Source organism: Anarhichas minor, unplaced genomic scaffold (assembly GCF_050575085.1).
Source record: "Anarhichas minor isolate MPS153535 unplaced genomic scaffold, ASM5057508v1 ptg000009l, whole genome shotgun sequence".
Classification (NCBI taxonomy): Eukaryota; Metazoa; Chordata; class Actinopteri; order Perciformes; family Anarhichadidae; genus Anarhichas; species Anarhichas minor.
This window is the reverse complement of record NW_027466455.1, coordinates 1,270,022-1,290,554: the sequence shown is the minus strand read 5'-3', so window position 1 is coordinate 1,290,554 and position 20,533 is coordinate 1,270,022. Positions and strand designations below refer to the sequence as shown.

At 46.1% G+C, this 20,533-nt stretch overlaps 1 protein-coding gene across 1 annotated transcript in view; it reads left to right on the top strand.

Annotated features, from left to right (window-relative positions):
* Nucleotides 1-6,107, top strand: part of efnb3b (ephrin-B3b) — a 71,808-nt gene extending 65,701 nt beyond the window's left edge. Inside the window, exon 4 of the mRNA XM_076086977.1 lies at nt 5,704-6,107. Within this exon, the coding sequence (XP_075943092.1) occupies nt 5,704-6,107 (404 nt within the window). The remainder of the gene's footprint in view (nt 1-5,703) is intronic.
* The last annotated feature ends 14,426 nt before the right edge of the window (nt 6,108-20,533 follow it).

Sequence of the window (20,533 nt, the reverse complement as noted above, 5' to 3'; positions counted from 1 at the left end):
TCTTCCACTTTTACACCATCCCTCTTATCTTCCCTCTTTTCTTACACACACACCAACGAAAACGCGTACGCACTCACTTCTCTGTGCGCGTGTGTTCTCTCTGAGCATATTAGGGCTCGTTAAGTGGTGAGAACAGCAGAGAAGTGTGGGATCAGTCAGCTCTAATGAGCCCTGTTGACTCCCTTCTCCCTCTCCCTTTTAACTACTACTGACTCATGCTGGACACACACACACACACACACACACACACACACACTCACACACACACACATTGCAACTCGCCTATCCGTGTGCGGGATCTACATTACAGGTATAAACCTAAGCTCACGCATGCGAGGACATGAGCACATGTCACGCAGGATGCGCGGACACACACGTACACAGCGGACGCACACATTTCCCCACACGGCTGACCTGCCAGCGGGAGCACGATAACAAAATGACTCCATTCGGCGCTGGAGCACACAGTCAGTGATTTTTAATGACTCGTAGCTGCACACGCTTCTAATTTGTTTGGGGAAAAAAAAGTTTCGCAGGTAATGACCCTCGCATGCAGGCTTTTCAGAAAAGCGGCAACAACAAAAAAGGCCCATTTAAGCATTTTCACTGACATGCGCATTCCTACACATAATAGGCACCTGTCCTTCACACGACCCCCCCCCCCCCCCCACACACACACACACACACACAGCTCGCACACACTATCCCGTGTTATCAGGCCTTGTGTGCTGTAGGTGCACATTGCAATGTGGCTCTATCGGCCAATAAGATCAGCACAGTCAGCTCAGTTCAATAGAAACACCACACACATTCACCACATGGGCAACGCTACGATTCCCACACACTGATGTTCAAACCCCTCTGCCACTTTCACACAACTCTCTGAAGTTGTGAATGAGGCACACATCTTTTTGTTTGTCGTCATTCTCTCTTCTCTATTCCCTCTGCATTTGCCTTTTTTTTTAACCCCTATTCACTAAAGCAACATTGCTCGCTTCCTTTTCAAATTCCGTTTTTTCCCATTTCTCATTACTTCCCTTTCACTTTGCATGCTTGCCACCTCTCCTTCCGACTCTCCCCTCTCAGTCCCCCTCTCTGTTATTTTCTCTCTTCCTCTGTCTTCCTGTCTTATCTGCTATGTGGCTGAAAGGTCACGTCTGTGTTGTTTGTCATCTAAATAAGCGGCGTGCCGCCTCATGGTGATCCCTGATGAGATATGCTGCTCTGCTTCACTCCGAGGAACATGCACACACACACACACACACACACACACACACACACACACACACACACACACACTTGTACCCTTGCCCAACACACATACATTGACCTGCCTTCTCTTATTTTATTCTTTATCTATCTTGCTTGCTCTCTGTCACACACACACACACACTCTCACTCACACACACACACACACACACACACACACACACACACACACACACACACACACACACACACACACACAGCCTGAACCTCCCTCCGCTGCCGACCACACAGCAGTTTCTATTGATCCAGACAGCACCGCCCCTAACTTCTGTTTGGTTGATTGCCATGAGGGAGCTGCCGGCCAATAGCTTTACACTTCTCTAAATGTCAGCATGTATAGGTTGACGGCTGTACACGCACACCCACAATCAGCAGTTGTGCGCATAGAGGGTGATGCAGTGTGTGGATTTACTGAACAGTTTCATCCATAAGCACCCCCGTGGTCATATCCATTTTTGCTCTCCCCCTGCTGCCGCAACGACCAATAACGGACTTTCTTTTTAAAATGTTGCATAAACTGCAGAGCTGAGTAGTCATGTATCCCGATATAAAACCCTATTCTTGCAGCCTACTGTTGGCCAGATGGCTCAGAAGCGAACAAAATGATTATTTTCTGAACCATCTCTTTCAGCGGTGAGGAGTGGCACTTGTACATTAGCTGCATCTGTGTGTGTGTGTGTGTGTGTGTGTGTGTGTGTTTGCACTTTAATACCATCACCATTACTGAGGGCTTGCTAGACAGATGGCCTGATTTAGCGACTACAGATTACAAGCCGTTATGGCCTTGTGTAAATTAATTCTGGCCAAAACAACAAGCGGCCTCTCCTTAGTTTCCCATTCAATCAAATGGAAAAGTGCTCATACACGGCACATAGAAGCCCAATCAATATGTGCTCTCTCATAATGGGTAAGGAAGGGAGGAAAGACGTTATTACAGCTCTTCCGTCTCTATTTCTCTCTCTGGCTTGCTCTCTCTTTGCTGATGTTATTGGTTCCAATTCTGAGAGCCTCGGCTGTTGTGTTAGTATTTCTTCCACCCTGCTGATATACCACCCTTTTTTTCCCCCCTCCACAGGCCAATATGGGCTGCCCCCGAAGAAGGAGCCGCCAGCAGGACGCACCACCAGCAGAAACCCAGGTAAGCAGGAGACCAAATGACGATAATTCACAGCGGATTCATCCACAAAATGGATGGAGGGAAAAGACTGGTGGATAAAAGGAGAGGCTGCGGGGAGAGGGAGGGAGGGAGGCGACAGATGGAGAATGTGCAGCGGTGACATGTGTGGATCTCTCTATTTAATTCCACATCGTTCTCTCTCTCCCCCCCGCTCTATATCGCTCTCCTCCCGGTCTCTGCGCCCGGCCCTCCGAGCTAAGTGCTGTAGGCGGGCAATGGATGGCTAATAGCTACCTTGGGAGAAGGAAGCAAAAAGAGAGGGAGGAGAAGGGGAGAAGGGGAGAGGGCAGCAGGGGAGAGGGCAGAAGGAGAGAGGGCTGGACCGGCGGCGACATTTCAGAGAGTTATATTGTCATTAGTTTGGGTGGCCTGGATTCTCTAGTTCCGTCAAGAGGGAGACAGAAAGAAATGAGAATTACGGAAAGATGAGGGAAGGGAGAAGAGGAGACAGGGGAGTGATGGAGCGGGGTGGGTAGAAGTGGGGAGGCACACAAGGAGGAAAAAGAAAAGAATAATTGAAAAGCAAAGAGGAGAAGGGAATAGAACAAGGAGATGGAAATGGAGAGAGGCTAGATTCATGCTCTACCTCAAAGTCAGTCAGCGGAATCGAAATGATCTGCTCTCAGTTGTGTTCATGCCTCCCTCTCTTTATTTTTGCTTTCGGTGGTGAATATGTGTGCAATACCAAACGTGTCAATCGGGGCATTCACACATTGTGCAATCACTCGTGCATACCTCACATAGGTGAGAACTGCATGTGTGAAGTAAGCAACAATACTATGCATTGTTTGTACTATGAGACAGATGACTCTGGACAAGAGTGATTTACATCAAGCACATAATGAGGGATTTTACACATTTTTGACGCTTACACAAGGACATGTTAGCATGCACTTAACTGAAATGATTGTTTTTACTCCCGACACAACAGTTATGCCAGCATTTCTAATTTTCCGTGTGAATCATCTCAGCTAATAACTAACTGGGATATTGCTGGTTGTTCACGATCGTTTTGTTTGTCTCATCTGATCCTCTCTGGGGATGTAAGCTAATACGTTATCGGGTCATATTGACCTCCCGCTCAGAGTCTTGACACAGTCAAGTCAAACCACACAGGCATCATACACACACTGCTAAATCCCCTCGTTAAAGTGGTGGCAGGATCTAAGATGTCCATGTTGCTAGTTCACCTAATCTAGACCCCGCCCACTCAGTTTAGGTTTGAATACGAATATTTGTGTGAAATAAACAGACATAGACACAGAGTTGGTAGTAGCTTTGCGTTACATCCTTAATCCACTCACTGGTCACTGCAATGATCAGCCTGAGTGAAACTGCCTGAATGTTTTATCAAAACTAAAAACTAAAACTACAAATAAAAAGAGCACAAGTGACAGGAGTGGATGCAATACACATGGAGAGGGAAAAATTAATTTATAAAAAAAAAAAATGTCTTATGTGGGAAGCAGCAATAAAGTGCCACGATGCGTCAGTTACTGGTGCTCCATTAACGATCTAATCTTCTCAGATCTCCTTTAATGTATTCCTTTAGGTAGTTGATGGAAACACGCACTGATTCACACTTTATTCTGACATTTTCTGAAATTTGCATAAAACCTGTGCAACAGTTTAGTGGGAAATCATCGTGTCTAGACTCTGAAGCATTATAAAACCGTTCCAAAAAATGTGTTAAAAAAGCATATATAAGACCAACTATGTTATCACCTCGACCTGTTCTTTCATTTCTGACCTGTTGAACGTCTCTCTCCGAGGTGGAATTCACTAATGAAATAAAAAAGATGGACCAAGGGAGGGAAAAAAAAGGTGTTTAAAGTCTGAACTTGTGTGATAAAAAAAAAAAAAAGGAAATACAGGAGGGAGTGAGAAGTGGAAAATAGGGGGATCGAGAAGAGAAGGCAGAGGAGGAGAGGTGAAGGGAGAGGATATAATAAAGAGAGCCGGTGAAAGGCGGCGATCATAATGGAGATGGAGAATGAGGGATGTTGGGTTAATGGAGGGAAGAAGAAAGCGGGAGAAGGAGAGGGGAGCGTAATCGACGTCCGGCATTAGCTCTTTGCTCCCAGACGGTCCGACGCGACGGGGGTCGCCGAGCAAGCGGGGGGGGGGGGGGGGGGTGGATGAGGTGCGTTTGCACGTATTTCCTCGCATTGCTTGTGTATGTCCGTGTGTTTGTGTTGCTAGGCGCTGAGCTCAGAGCAAGGTGGGTCATTACGGCTGCAATAACTCGAAGACGGAGAGAACCACGGAGCGAGGGAGGGCGAGGAGGCGGAGGAGGCGCAGGGGAGAGACAGACAGGGAGAAAAGAAAGGGATGTGTGCCAAGAATAATGATAGACCAATCCAAAGGCTCTATATAGCAGCGACTCGCATTACCGGCCTTAACCAGTTCGCCACACACATACACACGGCCCAGGTGCCAGAGCCTTAGCCGCCCCCCCCCCCCCCCCCCCCCACACACACACACACACACACGTCCAGACCATCATTCACCTGCTGAGTTCTGACCCAACCTCCCGCTGAGAAAACTGTGAGCTCCGAGGCTGTGAAGATCTTAGGTTTCAGGCAGACACACAACAGGCAGAGGCTGACAAACAGACAGACAGTGTGACAGACAGCTTGATAATCAGACAGACAGATAAAGAGAGAGACGGGCAGGACGGCCAGCAGGCAGACGGAGTGTGTGGTCTGGTGGTAGAAGCAGGACGGGGAGGCTCTCTCTTCATGTGGCTGGCTGTAATGCTAAGTAAATACAGTTGTTAAGGCTAGGGAAATAGAGTATGTTACCTTGACACACACTGCGGCTTAGCCAGGCTGTCCACAAGCGTATATGCGGCGCAGTACTCTCACACTCGCACATGGAGTCTATACGGACAGTTCTCTCCATTCTATAAGCACTGCTGTCCACTTCATTACATCAATAAAGAGACCACATGTGAGCGTCTGTGAGAATTGCTGCATTCCTCTGGGTTAAGTCTTCACAGCCTTCACTAGCGGCGCTAAACCACCACCATTACTCATGTCACTGTGGGACAGAATCATAAGCATCGGTATGTTTATTTAAAAGCTCATGAAAAACGTAAATTGTGAAAGCACGCCGTGTTACTGTTCTGGTATATTCGCGGGGATTAACGTGCATGTATAAATCATGGGAAACACTGGAAGCAGACTGTAATACTGGAGTAAGATTGTTCTGTGATTTTGTTTCAGGCGGAGCGGGGAACTCCACCCAGTCCCGAGGGACGAACAGCTTCGGGGGTGAGGGCGGTGGTGAGAACGGGCCCCTTCAGCCCTCCAACATCGCTCTGATCGCAGGGGCCGCGGGGGGCTCGGCCTTCCTCCTGCTGGTGACGGCCGTGATCTGCGTGGTGTGCTACAGGCGGCGGCACGCCAAGCACTCGGACACCCACCACCCGCCGCTGTCGCTGTCCTCGCTCACCAGCCCCAAGCGGGGAGGGGGCGGGGGCCTCGGCAGCTCCAACAACAACGGCTCCGAGCCCAGCGACATCATCATCCCCCTGCGGACGTCAGACTCGGCCTACTGCCCGCACTACGAGAAGGTGAGCGGAGACTACGGACACCCCGTCTACATCGTCCAGGAGATGCCGCCGCAGAGCCCCGCCAACATCTACTACAAAGTATGAGACGGCCGCTGCTCCGGCCGACTGGACACACCCACCTCCTTCTGACCATTACCAACCAATCCCCCCGCTCCAAATGAAGCCGCAGCAAAGCTAGCCATCACAGCTCCGACCCTGAACCCCTCAATACTACCAGTATTGTCCCATTACCCCCCCGCCCCCTACCCACCCACCCACACACACACACACACTCACTGCCTTGTGAGCCCCGCCACAGTTGTGTTCCAAGCTGAATAACCCCCCCACCCCCACCCCATTCTCACACACTGGGCCACAAAGTGTGTGTTAAGGGCAGAGTCGTATTGGTACGTAGCCCTTTTTAACAAGGCCCTCACGGATGGGCAAGAGCCTCTGAGAGCCCCCTTTCTTGTTAACTCAGAGCAAAACGAGACCCACCCGTGCAGAATTGAAGAGTCGTCCCCGTAACGCCAGCGTGTGTTCGTGTGTGTGTGGCGACACACTTTGTCTCTAGGAGGATGGACCCGGCGTTGGGACTTGCGATGTTTTACAAAAGAAAAAAAAAATAGAGAATTAAAAGGACTTCAACAAAAGAAAAACGACACCCTTGATCCCACTTAGCGCGGGAGAACTCTGATTCCCAGAGGCCATACCTGCCTAGCCCACCGACCCCACCCCTCAGAGCTCCATCAGCCAACCAGAGACCGGCCCCTTCCACTAACGCACCAATAGGATTCTAGTTTGTTTGTGATTGTTTCTCCTGAGAAAAATAAGGGGCCTCGGACTCACCCAATCAGCAAGCCCGGACGGCGGTCACATGACCCCCGGCCCAGGCCTGAGCCTGAGGAGGTCTGACCAATCGGTAACACTTAGAATCTTGTATATTTTAATAATGTATGTGTGTGTGACATGTGCGAGTATGCATACACATTGGATAATAATTATGGCGCTGCTGCTCCACATTAGACGTGTGTGTGCGGTTAGTGTGCTTCAGTACAGCGACTTTTGCATATGAGTTTGCATATGCGCGCGTGGGGTTCAGTTTGTGTGTGCGTGTACGCTTTGTGTGTGAGTGAGTGTGCGTACGCGTGCGTTCTTTAGACTTGTCTTAAATACCAAAACACAAAATAGTGAGCGAATATCAAAAAAGTGAGATTTTTTATCGCTATCAACACTTATAGATTATATATATGAATATCCAGTAAATCATTTCTAGATGTTTTTTTTTCTCCTGTTTTCTATTGTTTTATTATTTTTACCCGCTCTGTTAAACTACACTTCTGTTGCTAGACATTTTTTATCTGCTGTTTTTGTTTTTCACAATTTAGAACGACCTTGTTTCCTTCCTTTTCCCTTTGCATTGTATATTAATTTAATCCCTTTTTTTTTATTCTCCCGGTGAACAGAGGTTGTGTCTCTCTTCCCTCTCCCATTCACTCCCTCCCCCCTTTTTCTCCCCCCCCCCCCCCCCCCCCTCTCTCTAGGGTCTCTGAACTCTGTGTATATTTTTATAGCTCCTTGTACTATGCTGTAGTTTTGAAGTTTAGACCTCGTTTGTGGAAGTGTTGAGGTAGAACCATCTATGAAAGTTTTTTTTTTTTGTGAAAAGAAGTGAGGGGCGGGGGGGGGGGGGGTTGATGGTGTGGAAGTGCGGGGGAGGGGGGGTGAGAGGATGAAATGAAAAAGAAGAATAAAGGGAAAAGAACAGGGTGAGAGAGAGAGAGAGAGAGAGAGAGTGCTGTCTGGGGAGGAGGAATAAAGCGGCGTCTGAATGCAGAACTTAAAAAAAAAAAAAAGAAAGGGAGGGAGGGAGACAAGGGAAGAAAAGACTGTGAAGGAATTGCACACTAAAGAAAAAAGAAGCTGAGCGGAGCGGCAGGAGTGAGAGATGAAGGATCCCAAGGAAAGAAGGACGGAGGGAGCAAATGACAAGAGTGAGAGCAGAGGAGAGAAACATTTTCTTTGAACGGAGTGGTTTTCGAGCCGACGGACCGACAGCTGAAACAGATTTTGGAGGAGTTTGAACTTTAACCATGGAAAGGACAGATCTCATCACACACACTCTCTCTCTCACACACACACACACACACACACACACACATCTCACACTTAACGTCAACGTGAGGTGGCACATTTCGGATTTGCCCCTCATTTCCGCCAACGTTTGTGTTGAAATGCATCACCCACCCTCTGTTTATTACAAAGGCACACACAGTGCACTGCTAGCCGCGGACACACAGAAGAGAAATCCTCCCTCCAGCAGTCACCACACTCTTTTTGGCACACACACACACGCACGCACACACACACCATCCCACACAGATTTCACACCTTTTAATGACTGTCACAGATGCCTACTGATTGCATTGAACGACATACATTCTCTCTCTCGCCACCGCTTGCTTTCTCACACACGCGATCACCCACACTCGACAGAAACGCTGATTGCTTTCATATGACTCTGTTCCTGTGATCGAGACTGACCTGATGGACACGGGAGGGATGAAAAGAGCGTTTGTGTGCGGCGTGTTTTCTCCCCTCTTTCACACGCCCTCATGCACACACACACACACACACACACACACACACACACAAACACGCCAGTGCCCAGTACCTCAACCTTGAGGGCGATAACACAAAGCTGTGTTCAGAGGTGCAATGTGTTCACATGTGCATACTATATAAAAAAAAAAAAAAGGTTTAAAAAAAAAAAAGCAGTTTTGTGTTGCTCAAACATGTTTATGGCTTTTGTGTAAAATGGGTGGCAGTGGAAAGGCTCAAGCTTTTTATTTCTTCAGACACACACACACATAAGGCCTCCAGTGACGTAGCCATGTTTTCTGTGTGAAGCCAGTGTTAAAATCTGGACCTGATGACATTTCTCAACTGTGTTTTGTATCAGTATCTAACATTGTATAAGGATCTTTCATACTTAAGTGTCACATTTGTCTGAAATGGATTTGGTTAACACACGATGATGATGTTCAGATATGTTTCTATACCATGAATGAGTTTGGATTGTATTTGACTGTATCTAAATTGATTTCAAAGATGAAATGAAGGGGGGAAAACTATACTTCTTTTTGTACAACTGCCAACTTGTGTTTTTTTTTTTTCTTTCTTTTATGTATGCTGTTAAGTCTATGTCTATTTAAACATGCTCAGAGTACCTAAAATATCCTCCAAGCCAAATGAAGTGTCTGTTCCTCTCTCTCTTCAACAACTTCTGCAACTCTTTGGGAGCACTCCGATCCAAAATGACAGTATTTTGTTCAAAAATGGCTGCTGCCTTGCGAGGGGGAAAACAAAACGTCTCGGACTTTACGGCGTCAATTCCGACGAAGAAGCCACTGCCCCGTTTTCAGCCCATTACGCTCCCCCCACCCCCCCCATCCCTCTCAGCAGAATGTCAAGTATCTCTTGGACTCAAAGTTTTCGGGTTTTTTCTTCTGCTATTGTTTGATTTCCACGTCGATGTTATTTCAAAGTCGTGTCTCTGGCTCTCACTGTTTGTGTTTGACTGGTCGACTCAACGCGTTGGCTTTTCTAAAAACCGCGGCCACGGCCACTGCTTGTCATGTTGAAAAGAGAAAGAAGAAAGCGCTGTTTCTATGGGGAGAGAGAAAAAAATAACGAAGCAGCCACCGCCTAGCTCCCTCACCTCTCCGTCGGTGAAAGTGTGTGTGTGTGTGTTCATGTGTGTGAGTGTGTTTCTTTGTGCCAATAGACAGCAAGCGGAGGCAGCGGAGAGAGGTGGCTCTCGTATGTAACGTGTTGAGACTTTGTATTTGGGACACCTCTGTCTGAGAAGGTTTTTTTTGTGTCCTCTCCTCTTCTTCTCTCCTCCTTACCCCCTTGTCTACTCATCATGGCGACCCCTCTCTCCCTCCCAAACACACCTCGAAAGAGAGGAAAAAACTAGTACATTCCTGGTTTGGAAAAAAAAGTTGAATAAAAAAAAAAAAAAAAATGTTTAAGCACCACTCTTTTGGTCCTGTTGAGTCATTCATTATTGTGTGAGAGACTGCTGAGGTCTTTTGTTCTGCTACTGTGTGCGTGTGTGTGTTCCTGAGGCCCACTAGTAACCCTGCTTTAATAGAAGGTCTCTCTCCTTATCTCTGCTTTGGGCTTGTCTCAGCAGGGGCTCATTCACTGCCTCTGCTAATAACACTGCCATTTCACACACACACACACACACACACACACTAGGTCTCCCACTGGCGTTATCAACAAGTTATCAAACCCGGCTTCGTTAGTGCTGAGTGTTGCTTGGCAACGTATTGACAGAGCTGATTTCATTCTAACTCCCCTCTTCCTCCTCCGTTTCCCCCTCTAGCTTTGTGGCACGTTTCTATGGTAACTATTGGTGTCTTTTGCCCCCTTTCCAACATTCGTTTCATCCGGTTGTGTGTGTGTGTGTGTTTTTTAAGGCCCTTCCAGAGCATGGTGTGCCATCAGGGTGGCCTATAGGGTGAGATGACCAGGCAGCTGCCTTTACCCTTTGATCTGTGATGTGTGAGAGTAGATCACATGCCACACACGCACATCCACTGACCCCGAACTACACTAACACCAACACATGTCTGTATGTAATCTCATGCAGTGCCACACTATTGATCCTGGTCGACACTTGTCACCGCCTCTGCCATGGCAACCTGTCATTGTAACTGAGGCCAAGTACAATAAACATCCGTTTTACCAGCAACCTGCTGCTAATCTTCCAAACACCTTTAGTCAGTGTCACTACTGACCTCTGCAGCCGTTCTCCTCTTCCCTTTTTAAATACACAGCAGGTTTTTTTTTAACCACTATCTCGTAAACCATAATCATAACCTGCTTGTGAATGAAACCGGTTATTTACAATGACTAGGGTTTGGATTTCAGCAGTGGTTTCTAATTAGAGCTAGAGCTAATTTAAACCATTTCCTGTCATTCCCCACAGTGTGTGTGGGCTTTTTTTCCCCCAGCAGACATTTTGACTTGTCAGAGCAGGAAAAAAAGCACAGGTGTTACTAATGACATTAACGATGGCTCTGTTTGAGTAAAGTGTCCCAGTAAGCCATGACAGTGAGCCAACATGAACAGCAACAGGACCCTGGAACTGAAGCAGGTAAATGCAATTCCAAATTTACTCATACCTGTGTTTTTTTTCCACTGTTGCCAATGTCAAAAGGCCTATTTATATAACACTATGACATCATTGCACACTGAAAACATTAAAGCTCCGACACACTGAATGCACACTCACACAGGTGCCTTCAATTTGCCTGATTAGAGCTCTGTGGTCATGAACAAACTTAACCCTCCTGTTAGTCCTATTGTTAATAAAGAGAACGAACGCTATTTACCGTGTATATTCAAACATGCGGTTTGTTGACCTCACATAAAAGCCTGCATAGCTCCACCCATCTGCAGCCTGACCATAGGTCTAATCAACAACAGCCACTGGAAACAACTGTGTGACTGTGCCTAACGCATTAGGATGCTGTTTCCCACTGTTTTTAGACATGATCAGATTGAAATAACTGACATTGAAACTGAAATTACTGAGACTTCGTTCCGGTTTATATCTTTTAGATGAGCATACCGTAGCTGCCGCTTTCGGTGACCAGAAAGTGGTCTGTCTCCCAAAGTGATGCAAAAGGGTACTAGTGAAACCCACCAGGAGCGTATCTATGTCCCCAGGGTCCTATGTTCCCTTTTTTAATCTCCTTTTAGGATGACACATTAACGAGACCTTTCAAAGGTTTTTATGTTCTCAGCAGTGTATGTTTCTCTAGGTCAAATGCTGACATCACCCACTTACAGCTTATAGCCTGTTATAATACTACTTGAAACCTTGAAACAAGAAGTTTTTCTTACTTAAGACATTGATATCTCCATAGTTGCCAAACTGATTTTAACCATTTAAACAGCATTCGAAACCACCATCTCTCTTAATTTGTTTGCAATTTGAAACGTAAATACAGCCCTTACCATTCTCTTACAATGTTCATATCAACAACAAAGGACCCTGGGAACATAGGGATGACGCCAAACCAGCAAAACAAAGTAATCTACGTTTCTGCTCCTAAATAGCAAGTGTATAATTTATTATTTAAAGGGACAGTTCACCCCAAAATCAAAAATTCATATATTTTTTCTCTTACTTAGTGCTATTTATCAATCTAAATTGTTTTAGTGTGAGTTGCCCAGTGTTGGAGATATCAGCCGTAGAGATGGCATTCGGCTTGTCGTGCTACAAGCTTTTGGGTGAACTGTCCCTTTAAGGCGTATAGAGTTCGTAGTAATCATTTCTGACTTATTTTTATTCCATGATATTGTCATAGCCTGCCTATAAACAGAAAGAAATGCCAGTGGGTTAGTAGTTGATTAGTTTTACCTGTAGAGTACCTGGATGATATTACTAATCTGCAAAAACCCACCATCCCTGGATAGCGATAGCAAATAGGTTACAGTAAAGAAGCTAGTAGCTGCCAATCACTAACTCTAACACCAAACTGGTATAGTAATAATGTTCCATGAATGGTTCACCACTGTTGCTAATCCACGGAAACCAGCAGCAATATTCCCTTCAAAGAGGAACTAATGCTAATCTAATGGCTGTTAAGCCGTAATGAGTTTGCTTGCTTCTTTGCAGTCGGGTTTAAAGGAGGCCTGTTTAGACTATCGGGACTGCTGCGGTCCCCTTATCATTACATGCTCATCATTACTCCTGCTAATCTGTTCTGCTCAATGCACACACAGATGAATATTAATGCCACGGAGGATGATAGCCGCGTGCGTGCACGCCGCATGAACACACGCAGACAGATGCAGATAGGCGCCAAAAAGTTGGGAGCGACACACAAAGACGAACACGCGCAACCTAGCGTGCTCGCCGCGCTTTGCCGAGTGAGACGGCTGAGCCTCCTCTTCGACTCCGTGCGGAGGAAGGAAACGCTCACGCGCGCCGCTTCCTTCTCTGGTACTTTATCACAGCAGCGGAGGGATGGAAAGAGAAAAGAATCGGTTTTAAGTGAAATCAATAGAGAGATAATCCCCTAAATTAGATTTTGAAAAGCTTCGCCGCTGATGCGCAACTTAAAACCTAAGGATTGGCCCACTTGACTTACCAAATAACAATCCTCGAGTAAGATGCAGTTACCATGGGAATGAGCGAAGGTCAAGGATAAGAGGGGAGTGAGGGAGAAGTGTGGAGCTCTAAATCAAAGGAAATATACCCAGGAATCTGCACAGTGAATCGGGGGTAAAGCTGCTGTGATTACAATGTCACTGTGATTAATGTAGTGTAGCGCCTTTGCACCCTGAGGAGGAGAGCCGCACAGAGTGCAGAGATGGCTCGCACCTGACGGACCTCAAATGTCATGTCACGATTGGAGATGGGATGAAGGGTTAAAAAGGTCAAGCAGTTTGATTGGATGCGAAGGCCTTTCTGTGTGTGGCCAGACCTGGGGGCGGACAGATAGCTCTGGCAGAGGGTAATTAAAGCTCAGCAGCAGAGGAGGAATTATCAGTAGGAAATCCATGATTTTACAGCACTGATGCTGGCAGCTATTTCTCTGTGCCTCAAGATTACCACCCTCCCTTCCCCCCCCCCCCCCCCCTCCATCCCCCGCCACGATTCTCTGCTCTCAGTCTAACTCAATCTTTCTTCTCTTTCACCACCTGTCTCTCACTAGTCTTTTGTCTTTTTTTTTTCTCCTGCTCGCTCTCTCTCTCTCTCTCCCTCCCCACCTCACTGAATCTTTCCCTTTCGGTACCTTTCCCTCCATCTCAGAGTGAGAAAATGTTGCAGTTAATAACGGGCCTGATGACAAGTGCAGCTGCGAACTGTGAATGCAGAGCTGATGGAGAGAGTGAGAGAAAGAGGGAGGGACGGAAAAACGGTTAGAAAATAGTTTGGTTGCACATTGGGGTGGGGTGGGGTGGGGGGGGGGGGGGGCATGTTGTACATTCTGTGTTTGGCTTGAGGATATAACAACATTAATTTCAGATGATTAACTTGTTAATATTCCGCAGTGGATAGCGTCACTGCAGCCCTCGTTGTTGGAGACAAGCACAAGTTCTGTAATGCCTCTGCTTGTCACGCGACCCCCCCCCCCCCCCCCCTTCCCCCAATCTCCCCAATCTCCCCACTCCTTCTGCCACACACACAGGCACGCACACACCATTATGCGTACACACAACTGGCTGCAGGAAATAAACAAAGTAGGTTGTAGTCAATTAAAAAGCGTTGCCTCTAAATTTGATCCTCAACTGCGTTAGACAGATCTCAACATTTTTCCTGAAATGCCTTTTTGTTGTTTTCCCCTCTCTATGCAAATAGTTTTAAAGAACAAGACGCCTCAAGCATAATATTCTGCTCCAAAGAGTTATGACATCACATTGACCTTTGGCTTAACCCCTCCCTCGGACAGTGGTTGTCCAATCATATCAACCAGGCCGCTCATGCTTTGGACTTCTTCACATGTGCAAAAGGCTGTTGTAAGAGCCGTACTCTGTATATACAGTGTGCTGTCCTTTTAAATTGCCTTTCCAAAATTACAATCACAACCGCAAAGGCATAAGCAATGGTTCAAACAGTGAGTTAGTCTGCTCCAATTTAAGCTGCAAACTTTAGCATGTCTGGCTAGCTCACTACCTGTTTTTTGCAGTGGGATGAGTTAATGTGTAGATTTTAAACGGTATAACATTGAATGTAATCTGGTTATAATAAACAGGAATCTCACTTATCACACTTTTATCCAGTTAATCTAACTGATTACACTGTGAAAGTATTTTTGCAGCCGTCACTTTCTCCAACAGGAACAATACACGACTCCAGCACAACAAAGATCTTGTACACAAGTACATTCCACACACACACACACACACACACACACACACACACACACACACACAGGCACCCAGAGCAGATAAACAAACCCAAGCAGACTTTACATAAACCGCATTCTCAGAGACATTCCAATCGAACCCAGCGAAACAAACCCTACATACTGGTGAGCGGGTGTGTCACGACCGAAGTTTATTTCCAAAACAGCCTTCTTATTGTTTCATCTGCCAGTTTACCAGGAACCTCATTTATTTAAAAACTCCTCTTGGATTTCAAGCTCATTGTGAAACTGAGGGAAGAGGCTTTCTGACAAAAGAATCTGTGTATGTGGCGTCAGGGTGGTCTGGTGGTTGAAGAATCCCACAGCTGAAGGAGTGCGGGTTCTTTGTTCACAAACATGTACCCTGCTGAACAGGCCCGGTTGTAGACTACTTTGAATGGGGGTGGGGGTGGGGGACAGTAAGGTCACCAATGACTGTTACTGTTAATATGAGTGTTCTTTTGGACTGTTGGCCTTCAGTGTGCATAAATCAGGGCCTTCCACAAAGATGTGGAGCAGCCAGCCAGTGGGGAAGAAGTAGCCAGCTATAGGGGTGTAAGGGGGCATCCTAATACTAATGTGTGTAAACATGCCACCACAGCAGTGGTTGTTACATAACCTTCGAAATGACCACCAAACAGACCAATGAGATATTAGTAAAACGCGTTGCTTACATGTGGCACTTTCATGATTAATTGGATCGACAAGGACACACAAATTTGCGGTGAGGGATAACAGTGAAGACTTTCCTTTCCCAGTGTTACATGACTATTGCACAGACCTGTGAGAGAAGTATTCACACCTGTAGTTGGTCTAATCGCTCCATACACCGCTGCTGTACTCTTTCAAAGCAGGAAATTGATATGAAGGGACGCAAAGCCCAAAGGCACTGTCAGTCAAGTAATGATGAAACAATCGCTGCATATTGAGCACAGTTTAAGTATCTGATGTACAAAAATAAACATTTGTATTACTAACTGGCATTACCATAAAGGAGCTATTAGAAAATATTTTTGTTAAAATGAAAATTCCTTTGAAGCCAACACAAGTCTGACTGTCATACTGCCGGCACTCTAACAGTTGTAAAAAAAAAAAAAAAATCTGTCAGGCAAACACGCTGATTAAAAAAAAAAGTTCAATGTTTCCCTCTGCGATGTGGTGGATTAAAACATTAAGTCTCCCATTATTGAATATTGGAGTAGAATATTTTTAAGAGTCATTTTACACGTCTTAGTATTTGTAGGTGAGATAATGAAGAATCAACGCTTAAATACTTACCCATATTACATTATTTCTTCCCCAGATCTCCACAAAAATGGCATTGTTGTCGTAAAACCTACATCAGAAATAGCTGTCGAGGCATCGGAGAGAGTTTTCCATCTTACAATCTCAAATCAGAACAGAAAAAGCTCCAGTTGCGCCGAGGCTTTAGGGTGTACGGGTGCCAGACTTGCTGGATTAGTCTTAACAGCTGAAGCACGCAATTTGCTTTTGCGGTTGGTGATGAAGGTAGGCTTTTTGGATGAGCCGTGCTCGTCTTCGAGGGCTTGTTTGTGCCACAACTTGATTTGCATACATTTCTAAGACCCGAGATGGGAAAAAATCTTCACTTATAGTTCGAGCAACTGAAGCACAAAAAATATGCAGATAGCCCTCGCAGAGTGTTCTGGATGTGAATATCTGCCAGCTGGGTACAGTGTTCTGTAGCAGAACCCTGACTCTTGACCTCCCTGCAGAGGACGGAGAAAAGACAGAACCTCCTTATCAGAATCGGCCACCGTATCTGGACTGTATTTCATTTCAAGTATCTCAGGAATTTGATAGGAATGTGCTGGAACGTCATGTACTGTAGAGCCAAACTAATTAGCAATGAAAGGCTCTCTGTTTTACAAAGACGTGTGCGACATGCAAGATACGGAACCGTTTTCATCATACCAATTGGTGCATGTCACACCTATTTCAAGTCTTTAATGCATCATCATCGCCGCGAGGAAGTGTGTGCATAACAAGATGAGAGGTTGCATGGGGAGCCCGGGAAGTTTTTCATGTTCAGTTCAAAGTTTAGGACTAACCACGGGAGGCAGATTTCTACCTGCACACATTTCCACCATCAAATTGTGTCATGAGACCTTTCTCTAAATGATGCCTGGGCAGAGTTCAAAGCAAATCCTGTTCAAAGGAAATCTGATTTAATTTTCACTCAGTCAAGTCTAAGTGTGATCATGCCAAAGTCATCCTGGTTAGCACCACACCCTTTGAGATGCTCAAGAAGGCGAGCTTTCGGATCCCTAAAGACACTTTTCAATCCATCAAGAAGGATTTCACACCACTTGTGCTGTGGCAGCCTCCCATTAGCTTTTTCCAGCTAGTAGCAGTCCGTGAGAGTACAATTTTATTCATAAAGTCTCTCTCGCTCTACTCACAGTGCTCTGGCTCATTCCCTGATTTTGGAACTCCCTGGACAACTACTGTGATCCACAGCCGTGTGTTTTAAAAGGTATTAAATGGGATATATTTTACCTTCAGTAGCACCCCACTGTGTTTAAAGATATCAATCATTGTGTGAGAGTGGCAGTTAGGCAAAAGGTTAATGTGTCATTTTCAAACGACCACGGACACACTATCTGTCCCTGTCGGAATATCAAAGAGACTTTTAAAAAGGCTTCCGCAAGATTTTAAGACAAATACTGTAGAACGGGTCCTAAATGGCCTCCACCTTGGCATCACTGAGAGATTGCTTTCCTTTTCCTTTTGGACTGTATACCTGAATGTGATCATAAGTCTTGTACCTTGGTGGAGCAGCGCAGGTGTATGAAGAGATTGGAGGGTCAGAATTGATGTCACACAACTGGGGGGGTGGTCTGACATGTAATTAGCCACTGATACGACACAGCTGGGACACGCCAGGAGAGCGCTGATGAAGATGTTGAGTAGTAGTACCACATCGAGAGGATCCCACCAGGGCAATTAGTTTGATTAGTTGTTCTGGACGCTGTTCCAATTGAAGGACTTTGCCATCCACTTGTACGCAGTAAACAAAATCTGAACTGCTTTGTGCATTTGGTCGGAACAACACTTGTTATGTATCATTACATAGGAAAGTTCAGCTAAGGGCGGTTGTTGCCTACGGTTGTTTGGTTGCGGTGTTGCGTTATCATTTTAACACAATCCATGATCTTTAACCAAGTAGTTTTGTTGCCTCAACCTAACCAATCGTTTCACAACGTTAACCACGTGGCATTGTGCATTTCTGTGTGGTAAGAGGCTGATACGAAACGTATTTATGAAACTTATCGTTGGTTCAAAAATGTGGATCTTGGTATCCCGTGGTTTGCAGAAGCGTACAATGTTTTTTCTGGCGACTGGGTTAACCCGCCAGTAACACCACTGGTTTTGTAGAAAGAAATTAGGTCTTATGAGGGATACGGAGTCCAGTCCTGCTCAGCGAAAAACGACAAACTCATGAAGGACATACAGGAAGATCATGTTGTACAACTGCATAGCCAGACTTTTAAGGTTAACACACTAGATTGCGGTTGTGGTTGCTGGAGGGCAGTGAGAATATCGGTGTTAAAATGAATATTCTCAGTATCATATAGCATCAAATATCACAGTGTAAAACTACTATAAAGAGTTATATTACATTACAAATGACACCATGTGTGTGTGTACACAGCAAGGAGGGGATTGGAAAGGGGAGCATACTAAATAAGAATGGGTCAGTAGTGCAGTAGGCCTTTTCCATTGACTTCATTTTTCAGCACTTCAACCATTGTTTTATTGCTAACACTGAAACGGCAACAAATGAAATTCCATTAGCGTTAGCTGCTCCTCAAAAAGAAGAGTCCCACCTCATTTATTCAATAATCGGTAAATATTAATCCTGTAGGATCACGTCACAGACAACATAGAAATTGAGGTTTCATACATGGTTCTCAAGCAGTTGCAGTCGGATATAAATCTTTATCAGATCGGAGGCGGATAGCATGGCTGGCTGCTATCTGATATTACACAAAAAGGCCAATATCAGCCCCACAAATCAGTCCAAGTTTCAACCCCCCCAGCAGTGAAGGCTTTTGTCCATTGGCCAACAGCAGATCCAGCATGTTAGTCTCCATAAATACAAAGCAGACAGGGCCAAGGATCCTCTTCGGTAAATAGCTGCAACCGACCGTTTGTGTTTACATCTGCTGCAGCCAAAGAGAGTAAACAGAGTGTGAGAAAGAGGTACAACAACCGCTATTAAAACCGCTGCTAAAACCAGCCAAAAAAACGACCCCCCCCCCCTCCCCCCCTCCCCCCCCACCACATGCTCTAACTCTCTTTCTGCCCATTGCAGAAAGGGAGGAAAGTGAATGAGTCACCCTCCCCCATCTCTTTATTGAGGCAGCTGCACCCTTTGACCTTTATGCCTGTGGAATGTGTGTGTGTGGACCAGTGGTGGTGCGGGCCTATGATAAAGGGGAGTATAGGGGTGAAGGCAGGCAGGAGAGGAGAGGAGAGGAGGAGGGGGGGGGGGGGGGGGGAGTTGGTGAATTTGGGAGACGGAGGGAGAAAAGAGAAGGGGAGAGTTCGCTTTTTCTCCCTACTACAAAAGCTGTCAGTGTGAACAATAAGCGCGGAGAATGGTGTGTGTCCAGGGAGGCACTGAGCCGTGTTAGTGTGCGAACCGGGCCGCGAGAGGCCATAAGAAAGAGGGAGAAAGACGGTAAGGGGGAGAAAAACAGAGAAAGACAAATGATGAAGATTGAAACTCGATGAGAGGACTATGGAGGAGAGAGGAAGATGATGGGATAGAGAAAGAAAAAAGGAAGACGGAGTGAGAGGGGGAGTGAGAGACAGAGGAGTGCAGGAGGGTATTTGTTTTGTCTAGCAGCACTCTTAAATACTGAACTTCCGTTGCCAAAGGAAACAGAACACAAGGCCCAGTATCGGGACATGTGAGTGTGTGTGTGTGTGTGTGTGGCCAGCATACCAAAGGGGCCCTGCTCCTCACTGTACCAATGACATCAGTATAGTTAGTGCTTTACATTCACCAAGTCCTCATTAAGTTTATCTGTGCAAGTGTGTGTGTCTGCATGTGTGTGTCTGCGTGTGTGTGCATGCCCTGTGTTCAAACTACGCACATTTTAGACTACACACTGTGCAGCTGGCTGCAGACAAAGGTGTTCATCGCACTTTGTTTTTGGATGCGGGTGCGTGAGTGTGTGTGTGAGTGTTTGAACAGTTGCAGGGGCGGAAGAGAGCGGGGGTGTTGGTAGTTGAGTGGAGACTTTGAATGCAGTGTGTGTGTGTGTGTGTGTGTGTGTGTGTGTGTGTGTGTGTGGAATGGGGGTTCAATGATAGGGTGTTTTGCTTTGCAAGCAAACTGGGAGGACGACAAACCCCCACCACCTCCACAAACACACACACACACTCAGCAAAAGTATTGATTTTCGAGCTGGTGTGTGAGCTGTGGTAAGTGGTCGGTAATAGCGGGAGAAGAGTTTTGTGAAGTGGTGCAGGTTAAGAAGTTTGGCTGCTGGGTAGAGATTTAATCCCTGCGATGGGGGCAGCGATGATGGGATGAGATGGACAGGGGTCAAAAAACACTCC